The 21,969-nt window shown below is 40.9% G+C and overlaps 1 protein-coding gene across 1 annotated transcript in view; it reads right to left on the reverse strand.

Moving 5' to 3' along the window:
• ctnna1 (catenin (cadherin-associated protein), alpha 1) overlaps positions 1-21,969 on the reverse strand; it is a 133,242-nt gene that overhangs the window by 110,281 nt on the left and 992 nt on the right. Inside the window, exons 2-5 of the mRNA XM_080416484.1 lie at positions 19,914-20,109; positions 12,004-12,170; positions 10,563-10,682; positions 6,292-6,561 (exon numbers count right to left, since the gene is read on the reverse strand). Of these exons, the coding sequence (XP_080272610.1) occupies positions 6,292-6,561; positions 10,563-10,682; positions 12,004-12,170; positions 19,914-20,109 (753 nt within the window). The remainder of the gene's footprint in view (positions 1-6,291; positions 6,562-10,562; positions 10,683-12,003; positions 12,171-19,913; positions 20,110-21,969) is intronic.

Consider the following 21,969-nt stretch of genomic DNA (forward strand, 5'->3'; position numbering starts at 1 on the left):
CCTCGTTTCATTACGCCCTTTCATACGAGTCAGAGTGGTGCTGTACTTGCATCGCAACCCATTCTGCTCTTATATCTGCGGGATGGGAGAGAGAACACTTGTTTACGTCTGATTTCACAGGGGCGAGCTCGCCGAGAGGGGGAAGTAGTTGACATGCTGGAGAAGCATTGCAGAGGGTAAGGTACCACAATGTTGCTCGCGGCAGCAAGAGAAGAAAGCAATCTTAGCCTGACAGAAAAGAAAAAACACACATGCACAACCATCGGCGCCTTACAGCCAGTAAAATATTCAACAATTCAGTTGTTAGAATTCCGCTTTATTAGGTGGCCCATCCTCTATCAAAACCATCACCAGCCGCCTCCATTCCATCTCGTCTGACCTGCTCTGCTTGCGTGTCACGTCGCCATGGCAACAGGCACCCGAGGGAGGGAGAGAGATAGACTGAGAAAGTGTATGTGTGCGTGTGTGTGACTCATTCATTAATTTTGCCTTGCGCTTGAAATTGAGCATCAGAAATGAGCTGGTTTGGAAAAAGTCTGTCGTTAAAAAAAAAGAAAAGAAATACAACTTTCTGCATGGTCACCAGGAAATCACTGGTGCATCAGATGCGAGGGGCTGTAGTTCTGTGTCTTGCTTCGTGTACCTTTATGCTTCATCCTCATATTTCATTTTCTGAAGCTTCACGGAGGCATGCCATCTGCCTGCTGGGAGGGAGACGCACCTCTGGAGGTTTTAAAATCCTGAGCAGTTTAACCACTTAAACCCTATATACTTAGTTCACTGGGGTCCCCTGGGGTCTATACTACATAAACAATTTTTTTCCCCTCAACACCAAATCTCATTGCTGAAAATAGCTCACAGCAGATTTTGTCGGGACATGTTAGCTTGTAGAGCTGCTATTTTCACCGAATGTTCGCCCCCAGAATAGACGCTAGGGCTCATGTGGTTAAAAACAACTCAACTATTATCCTGTAAAGCCTTGAAATAGTTTTGGAAAATCTTGACATTTTGAGAAAAACTCAACACTTTGGAATGCCCAAAATCATTCAAATCAAAAAACATTTATGTGGTTAAGTAAGCAACAGTAAAAAGTATAAAAAGGATGTCGCTTTAACAAATACCTTTTCCGCTTTTCTGCTGAGATTAGCTCGCCTCATGTACATTTGTCTTTAGACTAAGAGCTACTGGATTATGGTTTCCAAGTTGGACCTGATCATGTTGCCAAAGAATAACTGTCCCAGCACATAAACAGATGATTAACTTTTAAAATATGTATTGCAAAATAGTCATATTGGTGATGACAGTTAATATTGAAAATATGGAGAAAAAAACTCCTTTCCCATGGCCACATGCCAGGAAATGCATGTCATATAACAATTTTCCATTTGACACATAAAATGCGTATGTTATATTGATAATGAACATTCCGTTTATGTTTTTGTTTTGTTTCTGTTGTCTTAAGTGTGTGCGTATTCGCAATGCGCACTTAACCTTGTCAAAAATCTATGAAAATATTGAGATAATGAACAGCAACAGGCTTCACATTCTAATGATCTTATCAGTCAAACATTGAAGCTGCAGCATTTTGCCCCCGAGCGTTTTGGCCAGATACATACGCTCAACCCACATGCATGAGGAGGATTTGGAAAAGTCACAACGCGTAAAAGAAAAGACAACCTTGTTCATTACAAGTGGTCTTTCAATGGGCTCCCGAGGGCTGCGTGAGACTTGAGTGATGGATAACCGTTGATACAAGAGAGGAAACTCCACTGATTGCTGCATTAACCCATTAAGACCTGGAACGCGTCTGTGTCACTTTTTCATTTGAGCTAAAAAGTATTATTTTACGCTTTGGCTATTCAAAAATAGCAGATATACAAGCTCATAGCGCGGCACCGAGTGCCGCGCTACGAGCTTGTAGATCTGCTATTTTTGAAAAATCGTGAAAATGTGCGCAAATCTTTGAATATACATATTGTTTTAAAGTGAACATTTTTAACTCAAATCTTTGCTTCTGGGGGTCCCTGGAACAAAACATTTTGAGATGGGGGTCCGCAGCCAAATACATACATTTTGGGGGTCCTTGAGATGAAAAGGTTTGAGCACCACTGATATAGAAACGTATGTTTTTTCAGAAAACTGTTGGGATTTAGAAGACATTTTTAAGAATCGCCTTAGGTCTTAACACATTGATTGCCTAGAACGAGTTAACTCGTTTTTAAAATCCATCACTTGATTGCCTAGATCGAGTTAACTCGTTTTTAAGAAAAGAAAAAAAAATTCAATTTTTTTTTTTTTTTTTTTTTAATTTTTTTTTTGTATTTGACCCAAAGACCAAGGAGATATGATTAGTCGAAGATCTAGACTCCTATCCACTTCCTTGTTAACTTAAAACTTTAAAATTTTGTATCTCAGCTCCTGAGTACTTTTTTTTTTTCAATGAAAAATCTCTGGCAATAAACTGCAAAAAATCTGAAATAACTCAGGCAATCAATGTGTTAATGGGTTAAGAGATGGAGGAGGCAGCGAATACTGTTAGTCTCAGATTCAGTGCAACTGTGCACAACCGAATTTAGACATGCAATTAGCATCCACAGCGTTCATTATTTTTCGATAACGGCAAGACTCGTCGTTGATTATGCCGTAAATACCATAGAACACAACAGTGAGATCATCATGCATTTTACTCTATTTATTCCTTTATTATGCCTATTTTTCACTACTATACTCATTAAGGATATATTTTGCATCCTTATTTTGGGATAAGTTTCAAAATGTTTAAAAAAGAAATGTTGCTTAAAAAAAAATTAGAAAACAGGATCTATAGGCTAACAAAGCATTTAACGCTATTTCCGCTATTTGTTGTAGTATAGAGTTTAAGAAACAATGCTGATGAACCAAACAAAGAATTTGACTGATTTACTGTGTACTATTATATCTTATGAGGAGGTCACACACACACACACACACACACACAGAGAGGATTAAACAACAAGGAGGACAAAGACCTATTTTGTGTGCATACAGCATAAAGACTTAAACCCTATATACTTAGTTCACTGGGGTCCCCTGGGGTCGTTTCTCTTCTTAAGGGAAGCAAGAACCATTGCATACAGTATATTTATAAGATGCACGTATATTCACGCCTACATGGTGCATCGTTAACACAGCATTTATTACAAGAAGAATCATGTAATTTTAGTCGTACACAGTTAAGTACACAGGGTACAAATTGACCTTTAACGGTCCATTCTCCTCGCCCTCTCAGAGTTAAACTAAATTTCTGGACTTTTGCTGTATAGCCATTACACAACACCATTGAGTACCTCTTTATATTTAAAGGCACTTTTTTTTGTGAGTGCAAAAAAAAATTGTGTCATGAGTATATCCACACAGAACGTGAATATCACGCACTGATAAAGTGATGCATTTTCTATTCAGAACCAGGTAGATTACGCAAGCATGATGCAAAACCCATTAAGACTAATATCATTTTTCAAAAATAGCAGATCTACAAGCTCATACCGCCGCGCTATGAGCTTGTAGATCTGCTATTTTTGAATAGCCAAATAAATCTAAAGTGACACAGATTCGTTCTAGGTCTTAACACATTTACCGCCGGGCCCGTAGTTCTACGGGCCGTTAAATCCAACGGTTAAGCGCCGAGCCCGTAGTCCTACGGGCTGCGGTCTTTTCGCGCATGCGCGGTCCGGGTGCACTTTCGGAATTTTTTTGATCCACTTCCGTTTCCGGTTTGATGACAGGAAATAGAATTATTTGGGATCCGGTTTTGACGATCACGCCCGCTCCCATTCTACAGACGAAACTGAAACTCAATTCTCTTCCTGTAGTTTTTTCTCCTCGCATTTCACTGTTTAACGTAATCCGCTCTAACTCAAACATGGATGCCCCGTTTGACACGCGATCTTCACTGGGAGATACAGGGAGATCTCGCGGATGTAAACAGACCGTGTAGAGCTCAATCTTAAGGATTTTAACAAGATCTATGGCGACATGAAAAAAAACAAAAAAACAACAAAAACACCTTGGCACTGGTGAGTACATTATGAGATTAACCTCTGGCGGTCGATGTGTTAATGGGATAAAAACATAAAATGCATATTTGCCAATATTTCACATCAAACAATAGTTTGATGTTAATTTGGTGATGCCTCCTTTCAAAATCCACCTCGTTTTAAAAATAAACTATACCGCTTTATCGTTGTGATATTTGTGTTCTGTGTGGATGTACTCATGCCACAAACGACAGTTTAAATTTGTGTGAATCACGCTCCCCAACTTAGCTAAGAGGTACATTATCTACAATAAACTGAAGCAGAGTATATCAGGATGGACATATCACCTATGTAATTTATTTTCCTTAATTACGAGGACCATTAGCTGTGTTGCAAGAATCCTATACATCCTATTAAGCCACAGAGATGTTGCCATGACCACAGAAAACTAATGGGTGAGTGGGAAATTAGTGGTGTTAAAGATTAAGTGGAGAGATGGCTTATTTCTTAAGGTCTTATCTCATCATTAAGTAATGATTATGAAGATTCACTAAAAAGGAAAATGTAGTTTTTAACTGTCCTATCCATGTTTTACTCACTGCATTTAAGGTGGCCGTAAATGGTATTCAATAAAGGCATTGTGTGTGCCAACGGATGTGTCCACAGAAATGCATATTTTTGACACTATAATGTTCACCTAAAATCTTCTTTTTTTTAAATCATATCGGGATATTGAATATATAATAAAAACTATTCTCAAGTAACATTATCAAGGAGGAAATCGGGCCATAGCACCAGGGCTTTGATAAAGATCAGTTTGTAGACGTGGTGTGGGAGCAGCCTGTTGACCCTGAGGTCGGCTGCTGAGAAAACATGTTCTGAGGGAGCAGATACACGGCAGTGTCTCACCAACGCCGTCAGACAGAGACATCGGAATTCACTTTATACTACATGGGCTTGTGTCCAGGGGAACTTCGCTCATGTAATGTCCAGGGAAACTTTGCTCATGTAATGCTAGTCCCTATGTTTACTTAGTTACCTAGTTAACTTGTGCAGACAAACAGAGGAAATCAAATAACAGAATTAATAACCGTATCACTATAAACATGCTCGTTCTGCGGATGGGGAATAAGCATCAGTAAAAGACGTATCTATACTTAATTGCGCAGCGTATTGTCAGTTTGTAGATCTGCTATTTTTTGTGTGCGAATGTGCAGCTAACTGAAATATACAACAATCCTGATATCTATATCTAATAAAACTATATCTACCAAATAATATGCAACTTAAATCAATATCCTGCAATTTTAAAATGAGCAGTTAGATGGCTAAATGGTTAGCCGTGCACACCACTACCCAGGTCAAATTCAAAGCTTTTTAGTCACCCCCCCCCCCCCCCAAAAAAAGGAGTCAATCCTGGATTACAAGGACATGCTGAATGCAATGCAGTTCAATATACAGGGGTTTTATCACAAAAGGAATAGGCGGGGAACAAACAGGACGGACAGCAGAGAAAGAGATCCTGAGTTTTCAGTTGAGCACGGAATTCTCAAGAAACCTCTCAAGGCAGCGTTGTAACAACTCAGAGCTAACATGACCTGCTTTCTTTCTGAATGAGACTGGAGTGGATTTCCCCCCTTATTACCCTGCAGCAACAGTAGAGATAAGACCAGATACCATCATGACAAGGGGAATCACAGCTATGCGTTTAAGAGATGTCATTATTAAATGACTAAAAGTCTGAGAAGGGGGTTAATCTGAATCAATATCATCTCAGGTTCATCAAAGAATGCATCAAGATATATTGTCCTCTCCGAGTTTAAGAATGCAAAAATACAAGCGATAAGATAACATGAATGCATGCCATATGTTCAAATTATGAGCTATTCAGCACAAACGGCAACAAAACGGAAACTTTAAAATAGTCGGATATTGATATTAATGGTTTAACAGATGACCGATGATTTAAATCATCGACTTTCAGGGGGCAGCCCAAAAGAAAATATAGGCCGTTTTGAAATGTTTAGCCTATGTGCCCTTTCAAATAAGATAAGCAATGCAAACAATCATCCATGTGAATCATAATCACACTGAGCTAGGGACCAAAGGAATTCATGCATAGCAAAAAGGTTGTTTGTTGGTTAATAAGGTCTCCTCTGCGGTGTATTCATTCACTGTTCTGGCGGTGAGTAATGTGCAATAGGCGAGTGATGTGCAAAAAGGCGAGTGAATAGGAACGCAACTGGGTCAAAAGCAAAACGTCAGTGAAACCTACGTCAAAGTTGTTGATGGCGTAGGCCAACTCCCCGCCCCCGGGTGTCGTGTTCAGGGCAGAGTCATCGCTGGCGGTGGCCTGGGCGGCGTTGGAGATGCCGGAGACGGCGTGCTGCAGCTGCTTGTAGATGAGGTCACGGTTGGCCTTATAGGCCGCCACGTCGGGGTGCTGCAGGCACGCGCGAGACGCCGTGTACAGCATGGGGATGTTCCTCTGCAGTACGCCGCGGGCAGCCGCCATTTGGTCCTTGTGGGTGACGTCCTTCAGCTCCTACCAGTGGGGGAGTGAGGGGGTGGGGGGGGGGGGGGGGAGAACCAAGAGAACAATCAGAAAAGGTTAGATGAGTGAGAAGTGAGTAGAATGCTTTATAGGTACAGGCAACAGGGGAACAGGTGTAGAGAAAGTGATTTCCACAGGGATGGAGGGGGTGCATAATACTTTGGATTCAAAATGAGCCTGTTATGCCCTCATGGAGACACTTAACCCATTAAGACCGGGAACGCATCTGTGGAACCACTTTAACCATTATTTTATACTTTGGCTATTCAAAAATAGCAGATATAAAAGAGCAGATCTCCAACCTCATAGCGAGGCACCGAGTGCCGCGCTATGAGCTTGTAGATCTGCTATTTTGGGGAAATTGTGAAAATGTGTGAAAATCTTTGAATACAAATATTTTTTAAAGCGTTAACATTTTTAACTCAAATCTTTGCTTCAGGGGGGTCCCTGGAACAAAATATTTTGAGATGGTGGGTCCGGTCAAATACATATCATTTTGGGGTCCTTGACATGAAAAAGTTTGAGAACCACTGATTATAGCAACATTTGTAATGTAATAAACTAATTTTCCACAATAAAAAAAAACAAATGGCAGATCTACAAGCTCGTAGCAAAGATGCTAACAGATGCGTTCCGGGTCTTGATGGGTTAAGTGTGACAAAGCTTACACCAGATGACCCAGATTTGTTTCTGTTCCCCGGGGTAACACTACACACTCATAATCGGGACATTACAATACGCCTTTGCCATTTAATACATTGCTATTCAGACATCGGCACTATATATTCTGATTATCTTTTCGTTGGAAGGACTACGGGACGCACTAATGAATGTGTTTAAAAGAAATATGTCTTTAAAAAAATAGGCTTCTCATTAAATGTTGCGGCCTACTGCCCGAGACTCAAAAAAAATATCTAAACCACATTTAATGCACTCAATTTGGTACATGGATATTTCTTCCATTCATTAAACCCATTAAGACCCGAGGCGATTCTTAAAAATGTTTTCTAAATACTAACAGTCTTTTGAAAAAAAGTTTCAAGATTTTTCAAAAATAGCAGATCTACAAGCTAAGTGCCGCGCAATGAGCTTGTATATCTGCTATTTTTGAATAGCCAAAGAAATCTAAAGTGACACAGATGCGTTCCAGGTCTCAATGGGTTAAAACATTTTAACATGATTGCAATTTTAAGCAAATTTCCTGCCAAAATCTGTTCATTTTGGTATATTATGCATTCAGAGATATGCAATTTTAAGTGCACTAGTTTAACTACATTCAACCAGGCCGCCCTATTTTAGTCACGTCGTAATATGCGAAACATTTCAAAATGTTTGAATAGGGCTTAGTTGGTTAAAGCGCTTGCAAAATCTTATTCTTCTCATTTCTTACGTTCATTACTGTGTCCTATGTCAGCTGGCATATGCTGGAACAATATTTTACCTCGGTAACCTGTATAATCTTGACTTGGCAAGGACTACATGGCTTGGTAATTCTCCTAGGGGAGCTGATAATATCTACACGCAATTGTCACAAAACAGATTTAACAGACTATTTCCACATAGACCAGAAATAAACAAGCATAACATTCCTTTTATTTTTACAGTTTGGTTGTTTGTTATAGCGGTCTCACGTTGACTATCATCGCACCACCAGCCACGACGCAATCAAACTTTCCGACACTGGCAGAACTCAAGCCTAGTGGTGGTCCCTCTGACCCCGCCACACTGAACCATCCAAGATGCTCATGACAACTCGGAACGGTCTTCTGTCCTGTAAAGCTGAATTCCAATACCCCCACTTTCACACTCGCTCACTCTCCTCACGAGCTTCTCGCCACCTTCCGAATTCTGTTCCCGTTTATTGTGATTTTACAGTGAGCTTTATCTATCCAACTCTATTTGGCATTAGATACCACCAGCGATGCAGGAGGGTTGGCAATCAACCATTGTTCCAACTCTTGCTCAACATTAGCATTTCTGTGAACCGTGGCAGTGTGAATGCAATGCAATCACTCTGATTGGTTTACGTGTGAACGACTTTGTTTTGAAAACAGAGGAAAATTAACTTGGGCCGAGTCCCAGGTTTTAGAATGCAGAATATGTGGGTATAACAACAGTGGACGGTGTTGCATTTCTCTAACAAGAGCTCTTTCAATAATCACACATGAACGTTCCCTGACGTCTGTCAAACAAAAGTTACTGCCTGAGACACGCTCAACCACATTATGTCATGCACTCATGTACGTACCATTTCAATCATTTACATAATTGCAAATTCAAGCAAATTCCATTTGCATTACATTCCTAAGTGGCAGTTTATTTTTTTTTACCTACAGAGATGATGTATATGCAGGGTAATAGTTTCAAATGCATCAGAAAGCTTTTAATCCCTTTAAAAAAGGGATTTAGAGTTGAAGCTGTCTCTTTTGACAGCTTTTCCTCCTGCTGCTAAATAGTTGAAACAGTAACTAATGAGCCTGAAAAACGAATCAATTGATAACCATAATTTCATGTGATGAGAATGTCTGTTAAACTAAATGTCGAAGATGTTTGTAGATTACAGTCATGTCACCCGTTATTGCAATTCCCTTCATGCTCTAAGCATGTGGAGGATCAGGTACGTTTACCATTTTCCCATGGGATCCTGCAACTGTTAAAACAAATAGATTTCACTTGAAGAATCGATAAGCCCGCAGTTTGCTGGTGGTAGCAGTAACTTTATTCCTGTTAGAGGAAGGGAAATGGGTCGATGAGACATGTTGTGAGCTTGTAGATCGGCTATTTTTGGTGAGCAACACTACCGTAAAATGAAATATAAATCAGGTATTGTGCACGCTCTCGCCCATTCCAGCTTTACCATGAGTTTCTGCTATGTATACGTTCTGCAGAACAGGAAGGGAGGGTATAATGACCCCAGCAAATTAAGACCCCACATCAAGTTGGATTCTTAAATGCCACAGAGACGACTTCTTTGACATTATCCGAATACTTTTTAAGGCCTTTGACATTTTAAAGGTTTTAGCACCACATTGGGCACCTTTTCTTCATAAGAATGCAATCAAATGCAATGACTATGAAGTCTTTCATCTGTCAGCTTAAAAACTTGGCACAACTTCATTATGCATAATTGAAAAAGTGCAAGATTTTCCAAAGCTGGGAAACAATGTAATGTGCGTGTTACACTCTCTCCATTCAATATTTAACTTGGCAAGGAAAACAGACCTGTAGTCTGGTGTGTTTGAAAATGTTGTGCCCAGCAGAGCAACAATGACAGAGTCCTTTCCAAAGCATTTAAAATGTTAAAAGCAGGGGTTCCCAAACCTTTCCTGTTTTCTACAGCTACTTTTTGGTCAAAGCCATTGTATTACTCCATTGTAAGCATGGATAGCTTTGAAGTCTAGCTGAAAAAGGTCCCTGGTGAAAAGAGAATGACAAGCGGGCGTGAAACACAATCAAAACGAACATTAACTTTTTTTTTTAAAGTATCGCTCCCTGCGTTTTATCTGTAATAATTAGCATTGTGAGGTTTGTATACCCAGTTGATCTGTACTGGATAGGAAGCCGTGCTCATCTCATTACTCAGTTGTGTCACTGAGAAAATTCATCATGGAATGCACTTCACTGCTGACTACCGCTTATGATACAATTCTCATCTTGAGATAATGGGTTTTGTCACCCATGCTGCATCCAGCATACACACTCATCCTGCCCTCCACACTCTCCCCGTAACCGGTAATAAGGAGATTGTTCATGCTTATACCATCTAATCTTCTTGCGAAAGCATGGAGTACTCCCTCTCTCACTTGCTCTGTGGGCCGTCTGTGATAGACGGCGACAAATCAACCTGATAACACCTATTCCGGTAACTACCTGCTAATGCAACCTATCCCTCACCTCAAACATACCCTTCATCTAATCCATATCGCTTGTGACCCACCATTGTGTTTCATCCAGTTTCTCTCCCCCTCTCCTTTTGGATAACTGTACTTTACCTGCTGTCTTTTGGCAGCCATGATGTTGAGCTTGTCCACTTCTGGCTTCAGGGCTTTATAGTGGATCCCCAGGTCCTGTTCTGTTCCCGCATTACGCACTTTCATAAGGTTCTCCTCCACCTGAACAGTTTAGATGGGAGAGATGGATGACGATGATTACAGATACATATATTAGACAGCATTATTTTCACTGCATAACATCAATGATCTTAATTTGGGTTCTTGTTACTAGTTTTTATACAAAAAGAAATGTAGAAGACAGAATATTTAGTACATTTGTGGGAAGATAACAAAAAGGGCTAGAAATATTTGATGGAGTCTGTAAGAAATATACCAAAAGCTTCAAGGTGGTTGCAAGTCACCACTGAGAATTGATTCATGACTCAAATGCCAAAATGTATTTTGCAGCCCACAGAAACATGGTACTCCACTACAGAAGTCTGCATTCCAGGCTTCTTTTCGAGGTTCTTTAGGGATGTTAGCCGGTTCATTTCCCTGTGGCATTCCACATTCTGGTTGTGCTCTCCGACAGGGAACGGCAGGAGATGAACATAATGAAGTAGAAGGCTATAAACAGAGCTCTGATAAGATAGGGTAGCAGAGTGAGACACATATGTGCTAAGAGTAGGTTCTACACAGTTATGTTTTAAATCAACTGGAAGCCAACTGAATAACAGGGTGGATCCCCATGCGAGTGACACCAAACACTGTAATACCATACATATTTGTGGACATTTCAAACCCTCAAAATGTGGGGGAGTAGCAAAGTCTTTTTCAAGAGCTTTGCGTCCTGTCTCTCCATTCAGATCCGTACAGGCCTGGTTGTTATCACAACATGGCGATGCAGGATGCCTCTGGCCCTTTTAGGAACTCTGACAAGAGGCTTGTCTCGCCCGTTTAAATAGTTCACATGACCTCATTGGCTGTGCCTGTCTAGGCGCGTGTGATTGCATCAAGAGCAGGTTAGTCACCGATAAGACTTTATGCAGAAACTAAAGGAACAGGAAGGGCCATTCCCTGTTGTCTCACAAACCATGTCATTTTCTCCTTCAAGGTGAGCAGTCAAAGTTTAACCCATTTAGACCCGAGGTCGATTTTAAAAACGCCTTCTAAATCCTAACTTAAGTTTTCAGAAGATGTTCAAAAACTGTAAAAAATAAAAAATTCCTGTTGCTATATACATAACATCTAAAATGACACAGATGAATGACAGCTGCTTTCTCGGTTTTAAAAGGTATAACAACATATAGGCTTTAGCGCTCTTAATGGGTTAATGTGCTAAAGAAAGCTGAAAGGCACAGCGACTACCTTCTCTCCAGGCAAGGTAATCATGTCTAAATTCAAGGTCTTTCCTTTTGAGGATGGGAGAGTTTGGTTTCATTTTCTGAAGCATTAAGGAGAATGTGTCCTAAATACTCAGAAGGAAGGTGACTGGACTCACCAGTTTGAGCTGTAGCAGCAGCTTGTAGACATCAGACATGTCTGCCAGCACCAGTAGGTGAGTGACAGCTGACAGGAGGGCCCTGGCAGCACGGACCATGTTGCCTCTCTTCACTGAAGAGCAGGGGTCCTCTGCAAAGTCACTCGAGGCCTGCCTCATGGATTCACCTTTGACAGAAAAAGAAACGAGTTGTCATTTTCAGTTGACAGTAGCACATTACTTGTTCATTTCCTTAAGTCAACATCCACTGCAGAGTTATGCCAGAGATCTTGCCGGTTAGAAAGATAGATAAAGGAGATTCTTAGGATTACATATATAAAAGTGAACTTCATGAAGCGGAAAATGTACTTGAGCATGTACTGCCTCCAACGGGGATAGGACAAATTGGTAATTTACTTTCAGAAAACATTTGATTGTTGTGAGGAACTACTGAAGTGCCCAGAGACATTTTAAAACAAGAACAAGGGGGTTCCACCACGCCTCAAGCCAAATTCAGGCTGGACCGGTGCATTCTAGGAGCCGCAGTATGAAGGAGGAAGGCACTGGCTCTGACAATTAAAGCCTTTTTAATAACATGGTGCAGGCAAATAACGTGGATGGCAATCATTATTATAAAGTATTACCGGTAGTTCGATATGATCCATTGAAAAGTCCAGCCTGACACCAGCACTATATAAATAAATGTAAACAACAATGAAATGAAGGCTTGTAGTCACACTTTGTGGCACGCAGCGAACAGAAGTAGCATCATGTGCCAAGTGAGAACAAGTAGTGTCCACTAGAAGTGTGGAAATAATCGATTCGAAGATGCATCGCAATGTGGGCGTGACCGCGGACATTACATTATCAAATATAGCCTGCTAACGTTTATTGTTGATTTTCCAATTACTTCCGAGGGCAACTTCGCATTCAACTGTCTGTGATGCTACATTAGGTACATGCTACCACAACTGATGTTCCGCTCCCTCTGAGGAACTGAACGAGGCTGTGATTAACAAGTCATAAAAAGTTGGCCAGTATTTTCAAAGCGGAAAATCTGGGCACATCTCAGTCAAATCATCTGTGATGTACTACATGCTCACAACACATCACAATGCGAGGTTTGCTATGGAGAGCCAAAAAGGGTCATCATTCACTTCATGTTCCCCAACAAAGTGGGTCCATTTGGTTACATTAGTACACTTTTGGAGTTAAAATGACCACTGAGGTTTTTACTGTGTCGCAGTGCACCTCGTCTTTTAAATCAGAACTCTAGCATCAGATAGACCTAATTCAGAGGTCTTAAGGGACACTATCATGATCTTCAACATTATCTTGATAATTGTTGTAGAGCTAATGTTCCATTAGCAGCCATAAAACCGAGCAGTCTTCAATGAGTCTCTGAAATGCCACCAACCCTGTGCTAAAAAGTTTACTCCCATTCAGTCACTGGGGTAAAATTTATGAATGTAAAAACCATTACTTCCCGTTTTTTAGCTGCTACCCTTGGTGGCCACAACATTGTCCTTATCATTTAGGGATGAATGCTCTTACACAATTACTATATTACTGACAAATGCGAATCTACTGTATAACAAATAGTATGAGAAAAGGGAAATGCATAACAGCAGCACCGTGACATTGTTCATGCACAGTGTTTTTATTGCTCCATTTTATTAATGATATGCTTAGTTTCTTTTTTTAACAGCCTTTTTATGCCTTATGTAAATCACTCTGAATTGCCTTTGTGTATGAAATGTGCAATACAAATAAACTCCCCTCTTTTGCTGTATTTACGGCAAAAAGTGATCTTGAATGAAAAAGATTGATATCATCCCAGCCATAGACAGTATGAGTGCCAAGCAGTGCAGCCCTGATTTAGATTTAGCCGTAATTTATTAACTGTATTCTTTTATCACAAAATATATACTAAAACAAGCCATATTTGCATTTTTTAATGTTTACCTTCATGCTCAGAGACAATAAGCAATACTCTAGCGCCAACCTAGGCCAAAATCTAATGAGTGGATTGCCATGAACCTTGCGGAGTGCATTCATGTTCCCCGGAGGATGAAGCCTAAAATGTGACTGACACAATGACCTTTTCTCTAGCACAACCCTTAGGCCAAAATGTCAACTTTGGACACAAGCTAATAATATAATCTAAGGGCAGATTTCTGTATTGACCGCAATGACAGCACAGGTCTCTAAGGATGGCGATGTCAGTGGTTTGAAACCACTGACATCTGGTCTGGTAGAGTGTAAGGAACAGCACAGCTTCTGGGATGGACTAGCCTTTTAGAGACTGCAGAGCCTGAATTTCTTTTTTCAAAAATGGGGGGAAATTTATGCTTATAACTTTATGCTTCAAATAGGTGGGATTTATGCACTTTAGAGGGGAACTACATATTAAGCTAATTATAGGTCTTATATTGTTCATTTACATTTTGGTGCTCGGCTCCAATTTAAGGATGCGTGTATAAATCTATCGGTGTGGCTATTTCTCAAAAATAGCTTTAAGTTTTGGCAGCAGGGCCAGTTAAAATGTTGCTGGGCCAAGTAAAACACTTAACTACTAATATACACATTAAGCCCTGTACTGTATGTGGCCCTGCTTTACTTATTGCTGAGTTACATGCACTAAAAAGTTCATATTCACATATCTGTCATCGAGAAATGTTTTTGGAAGTTCTTATTCACATAAGTGCCTTTCTTCTGCACCACCTTTCCGTCATGTGGTCCATAAACCAACTACCTTCCTGCCCACCCACCCAGTCGTCCATTTGGCCATCTCTCTCTCTGCAAACGACATGAATAATTCCCTGTGGCAACTTTCATTCCCCGGTAACAAGCTATATAATTCTAGCCATGCTGTAGCAAGTCTGTCAGGCTCACAACTCTGTCAGGAGTCAGGACTATGTTACAAAAGAAAACATGCCATTATCTTCATGTCCGTAGTGCTGCCATGGAGTGTACCCACTATAGGAACGGATTGATAGATAGACCTTTATCTGATCCTGTGGGGGAATTCAGTCTAGCTATTTAAAACATTTAAATAGCTAGACTGATCTAGCCAGTCAGAGTGACTGAGTTAGCGTAATTAATAAACTATTAGCCTAATAAATGTACATATAATATAGGCGGCCGCGTAAGGATACTGTACAAACTATCACCAGTAATATGGTCATAGAGCTTTCATCAGTGAATGGATATTATGTGCAGACCATTGAAAGTAGATATGAGCCTGATACGTGTACAGTGTCAACCAGCCTACACAGTGTATGGATAATATATTTAAAGTACTGTATATGGATGATAAATGTGTACAGTCTATCAACAGAAAAAGTATATAATGAGCAACTGTCAGCAGAAAAACATTTACAGCAGCTATCGTAAGCAGGCAACTGTCCGGGTGCTAGTGTACATCCCAGAAGTCCATGAGCAAGAGTAACGCAAGAGTCATCAATCCTGAGTCATTAATCCCAGAAGTAGCCTGATGGCTGCAGGCACAAAGGACTGCCCAAGCCGCTCTACAGCAAGTACCTGTGGGCAGCCAACAGTTGGTTGCAGGCTACAAGTTAATTGCACTGGATTCACTTCATTTGAGAAGACAGAGGACGTGAGGGAGAGGGGTAGTCTGACACATTTGCCCTGTACAGCTAATGTTAGAGAGTAATACACACACACACACACACACATCTCCCCAACACCCAGTGACCAGTACCGCTAGCATACACAAAAACTATACCCCCCCCCCCCCAAAAAAAAAAAGAGGTCAAAGGCATGATGACAAAGCCTTCCTGTCTGGGTCATCCGGCAACAAGCTTTGTCCTACACTGGATATGCCTACACAGTTGACTGGGCACACAAATGAGGTTTGTAGCCTCACATTATCAAGCAGACAGTAAACACCAAAACAGTTTTGCTGGGGGAGTGAGGTGGTTACTGCCAAATTTCAACTTTTAAATAATGTGATTCTTATGCCAGCTCAGTCTACATTAGTGAAACACAAATCACGGTCTCCCAAAGCCAGAGACAGGAGTTTGACCAAAAAACTAATCTGGGTTGTCAAATTGATCTACTGCTCCATAGAGCAGTGGTTCTCAAACGTATTCACGTGAAAATATATATTTGTATTTGGCCGTGGACCGCCGATCTCAATTTTGTGCCAGGGGTTTAGAAAAAAAATAGCAGATCTACAAGCTCATAGCGCGGTGCCGCGCTATGACCTTGTAGATCTGCTATTTTTTAATAGCCAAAGTATAGAATATGGTTAAAGTGACAATAACAATGCTCAGACTCACTATTCATTGCATTGGGTGCAGTCTCACCATCGCAACTGATAACACATTAACATTAACTCCCATTAAAATATATACACATTATTATAATTGCAGGCTTTAAACTTTCATCCCTGGTATTTGCTAGATCTATTTGCTAGATTTTCCCATTAGGGCACACTGCACATGGAAACAATATGTCATAAAGAAATCTATTAATTTAACCCTCAAGGACATTTGGCTCATCTGAAAAAAATATTTTCTGGGAGACATGTTGATAAATTGTGATACATTGTCCAGCCATTCTTAAAACATTAATTTCAACCTTCCAAGATGAGATTTAAGTGTTTTACCATCTTTGACTGGGGGGCATTCCGATTCAAGTAGTGGTTGACAAGAACACAACACACAGCAGCAGGCAACACTACTTAATCTGCACTAAAGAGATTGTGTAGATTGTGACCATGCTGGTTCCTGACCGAGCGCAACAGGCAGTTTGTGCAAATGATAGACCACATGAAAAGCACACGCCCACCCACAGAATGTTATTCCCCAGCCCTGGTGAGTCAGATCAATAAGCATTTTCAGGGCCAGATAGTGATCGCTGCTGCTTTAATAAACTTCCATCCATCTATCGGCTCACCTGCGGCCAACCAAGTGCATGATGAAATGATTAAAATGTATATCACACAATAAGCCACATAACCAGAAGGGACAACAGCTGCACAGTCAGTTACAACGGTGTCACATGCCGAAAAAAAGCAGACCTACAAGCTCACAACATGACGCACTGCATTTGTGCTTGTAGATTGGCTATTTTCAGTGCGCAACAATGTAATACGATGGACTATAAATAAACCATTAGGGTGGAGGTTGGAGATGTTGCAGACAGGAGACAGAGGATGACATGAAGATGTGAGATGAAGCAAATAAATAGTGAAGTGGATACTAGACGGGATTAAATGCCTACTGATCCTGAATGTCACCAAGAAGTCAAAGATAGATGTTTCAGAGCTTTTATGCACGTGTGTCTTAGCTTGATGGGCCAGTATCTCATTGTATCTATAAGCCAGTATCTTAATGCAGATTTATAGTTTATAGTAGTTTTTGTTTTTTTTCCAGTAATTATAGCTGTCATTTAAATTTCCTGTAAACCAACTAAAAAATTATAACTCAATCTGAACTCAGGACTTCCAGCTGATAAATAAAATGGATTTTAATGTAGTCCCCCAATAGCGCTTGCAAGATTGGCCGCATCTTCTGCCTGGCGCAATGCTGCTTAGCACCTAGCGGCAGTGCATTTTGCACGTGGGGGTGTGTTGGTCTTAAAATGCGGTGCGGTCTGGCGTGATCACAGTGCAATGCTATACTTTGGGCTTCAATTAAAACCAATCTGATCACCGGCGCAGTGACATCGCAGGTGATTCCTTGTTATTTGGAGAGTGCATTGTTTTGATTAGGCACCTAGGCTGGGTTCACAATGCGCACACATTGATTGCAATCAAAATCCATTCAATCTGAACACAACAGGTTCAACAATTTAGGCGGCATTTGAAGAACTTGATTCTTCATTCAGCCTAGGAAATAAAAGAAAAAGTTGCCGCTGCCATGTGTGTAACAGATGAGGAATGATGGAAAGAAACAGTATATAGCTTATTAAGTTGCATGCCGTGCGCACCGAAAATACCTTATTTACAAGCTCACAACACGTTGCAGAGCGAAGCGTTGTGAGCTTGTTGTATATACACACTTTATATAGTATGTTCACGACTATGCAATTGCGTATGGGCCTTTCCTGTCACTGACGGCAAGCCCTATCGGTCATTCAAACAAAGTTTCATAAATTGTATTTGTTTGTCAGGTGTCATAATCCATCACGTCAATCAAATTAAGTCCCGCTCTGCATTAAATCCCACCTTGATATTTAAATTTCTGCATCATGCGGAAAGATGTCAATCCAAGGAAGGCAAATTTGCCCTGAATGCCATTTCACAGCGATTTTAAGGGATGGATGATAGATGAATGAAATGCTCCATGGGAGAAGTGGTTACAGGAGCTAGAAATCCCAATAAAATAAAAAATATGTCTAGAGGAAACAACATTCTAGCAGCCTCCTAACATGTAGGCTTTAGCATAATAACCCTCCCGTAACGATTATATCAGGCTTTTTTCCCTTGCCCATTTAAACAGCTGGTAAGCCACAGCTGGGAGGAAAATGCCCTCTGAATCCATGGGAGGGTTTAGCCCTGCTCAATGGCAGCATTATCAGTCCGGGCACGCTTGGCTGAGCAGCGTGGCATAACTGACAGCCAAGCCCAGGCACCAGCTAACAACAGACACGGGATTCCTGTCCAATGACAGCATACCAAAGCTACTGTGACATTCCCGGACATTGAACACAATGCAGGCCATTTCTTGACACTGTGGCCGCCTCCAAACTCAGCCCAGACCACACGTAGAGGCATCTAAATTGCTGGGTGTCTGGGAGGGGAGAGTCAGACACTGACAAAGTTAACAGCCATACTCCAGTCATGGACCCTAAACTCACTAGTCTACGAGTGCGCCAAGACATCCTGATATGACGAGCATCGGGGGACTGTGTGTGTGTGTGCGCTTGTGTGTGTGTAAACTCTAACCACATCACACATACTGGCATCTAAATTGCTGGATGTCTGGGAGGGAATAGAGGAGAGACAAACGCTGACAATCACTTCACCAAGTGATAATAGCCACCCCCGAGTCATGGCTCCTAAACCCACCGGTCTAGTGTGTCAAAAAGACATCCTCATATGATGAGCATTGGGAGGATTTGAGAGAGTGTGTGAGTGTTATGTGTTATGTATGCATGTACATCTGTGTGTGTGTAATGTGTGTCAGTTGATTCTCAGCAGGCAGGTGGATATAGCCATTTCATTTAAACACATTTGAAATCATCGATGACATCTGCACACTTTGCCTTCCCCTGCTCTTCGTGCATGAGTTAAGCTCCACAGTCATTTCCTTGGCAACAGCTCAATACAGGATCATTCTGATATCAAAGTACATGAAAAAAATATATATAACAAAGTAGGACTACTAATTGGCGAATGGTGGAAGGTACACAACATATCATTTAAATGGTGACTAGTCCCCGGCAGAATCTCTCATTCAATATTCATCACTATCAACAGTCTATTATTAAAAGCGCACATCTCAAAAACAGACATATGAGAAGCTACATATCTTGATGGCGTTAAATCCCTTGATTAACATGCATCCTCCCTTTTTGTAAGTGGGTTGAAAAACACAAGAATGATAACATCCAAACTACTAGACAAAATAGAAATTGGGGTTGGTGATGTGCAAGAGCAGATGCCCCGGGGCAACCTTATGCTGAACACACACACACACAATCCACCAGGGTAGCATGGTTCCTGTAAGCATGCACAGCATCAATCACATAAAACTTCAAATTCATAATTAGGGTCTCCATTAAGAGGTAAAGGCATGTTCTCATAGGAAATCTAGTCGTCTCACAACTGTGATTATTCCCATTTAAGATCTACCATTGGGGTAGACAGTGTACACAGTCCATGATTTATTTAACAGCCCTGGGAGCACCCTGTGCAGGCCTAAAAACACACACCATTGCAATATGTGTTTTCCATATACCTTGCTTGCGGACATCCTCCACAGCAGCAGTCAGCTCGTCCTTCAGGAACTGGCTCTCTTTCGCAATCTTCTCTCCGTTTTCCAGGAAGTTTGCGGTAGCCGTCTCGACCGAGGCGGCCAAAACATGAGCCTTCTTAGAGCGGCCCTTCTTCTTGTTAGATGGGCCTTTATTGCTCGAGTTGACCAGCGTGGTAACCTTTAGAGAGAAAAAGCTACTGTCAGTGTCCATTAAACGACAGCTATGTTACGCCCGCCTGTACTTCCGAGCATATCGGAGCAATTTTAGAGACAGCTTACAAGTTCGCAAAAGTGGAGTATTTTATGGTGACAGGGGAAGCGGAAATTGCTTTAACAGCTTCACCCAGATGATGGCTACTCCGGTGGCTCTGATGAGCGCACGGCGGTGGCTGACTGTTGAGGATAATGGGATACTTAAAGGAGAATTCCGGACAAATTAAGTGTTATCTTTCATGTCTCGTTACTCACCTAGCGACGTAAAAAGTGGCGTTCTTTTTTTCCATATATTCCCCTGTCGTCATTTTTTAAACACCCTCCGTTGTTATAATGGGAGCGCGAGGGTTAGTGAAGTTCGTCTATTATAACCGACGCAATGTTATTTTTTTCTCTACTACGATTCATTGTAGAGTCTCATGATAGTCAAACATGCGCTGAAAATTCCTGCGAGCCTGCCGTTAATGGCGAACGATTTAACACTGGATGCTTGTTTCTTTCCAGAACCTGGCAACTCGTGTTGCCAGATTCTGGAAACAAGCAACGAGACATGAAAGATAACACTTAATTTGTCCGGAATTCTCCTTTAAGGAGTAGTTGGCCCAAAAAATGATTTATTTTCTATCAATTACACACCCCATGAAGGCTTGAATTCATAGAGATTTTTTTGTTTGTGTCACATTCCTGAGCCAATAATTTGATGACCAGCGGAGTCTTGAGTCTCCTACTGCGCAGCCACCCGGTCATCAAATTATTGGCTCAGGAATACGACAAAAACTAAACAATCTCCATGAATTCAAGGCTTCATGAGGTGTGTAATTGATAGAAAATAGGTAATTATTTGGGTGAACTACTCCTTTAAGTACAGTCACTGGTCAAACAGGTGACCTTCCAATTCCCAGACTGCATCTCCACCCACTCCACTACTGCTGCCAAATGGTGTTATGATGGCATTTTCATCAATGCAATTCTAAATGTTAATGTTACAGGACAAACCAGAATGACTAGCATAGTGAAATATATCCCCCTATGCATGAGTCAATCTGATTTATCTAATGCCTTACACACGGTGCCCAAGTATTGCATGATATAGGCTTCATAGACCAACAGCGTGAGACATACATTTCCAGCATTTTACATGTTATCACAGTATCAAAGTTTCCCGTTTCTCTAACTCTTCAATATATTATACGAGTTATATTATATTCCATATACTTAGTTATTTACTTTGCAGGAGGCTCGTAGTTATATTTCCTTATTTTCTTCCATCATATTACTTCTAATATTACTTCTAATATATTACTACTAATGTTTTCTTCTTTATCATTTAATTATTCAAAACAATGGCAGATCCTGCAGCTATAGTATAGCTATAGTTCAATATTCACCTCTGTCCTAATCATAAGTTCCAAAATCGAAATAACTGCATTTCTTTTCATGCCGTGGCGGCAATTTTACCAAATAGATATATACCTTTATTATCCCGTGGGGGGAATCAGTCACCCAGAGGCGGCACAGCAGTTAAGGTTGCAAAGTTACAGGTAAAGAGTAACGTAAGTAATAAAGTACTGCCGTTTACAGCAATACAAGGCAAAAGAAAAACAGAGCAACGGTAAACGGAGGTAAAAACAAATAGTGTCCATTACAGTCAGTGCTTCAGAAGTGTCTCACTGTACCTTGCCATAAAACAAATAATTATCAGTGCAATGCCAATCAAAAAAGTGTCCATTTGGTCAGTAGTCTAGCCCAAAACGGGTAGCATGCCACAAAAGTAACGTGGTGTAATGTTAGCCGGTTGAGCTATGATAACTGATTTATTATAAAC

The sequence above is a fragment of the Gymnoscopelus braueri genome (assembly GCF_963280865.1).
Source record: "Gymnoscopelus braueri genome assembly, chromosome: 20".
Taxonomy (NCBI): Eukaryota; Metazoa; Chordata; class Actinopteri; order Myctophiformes; family Myctophidae; genus Gymnoscopelus; species Gymnoscopelus braueri.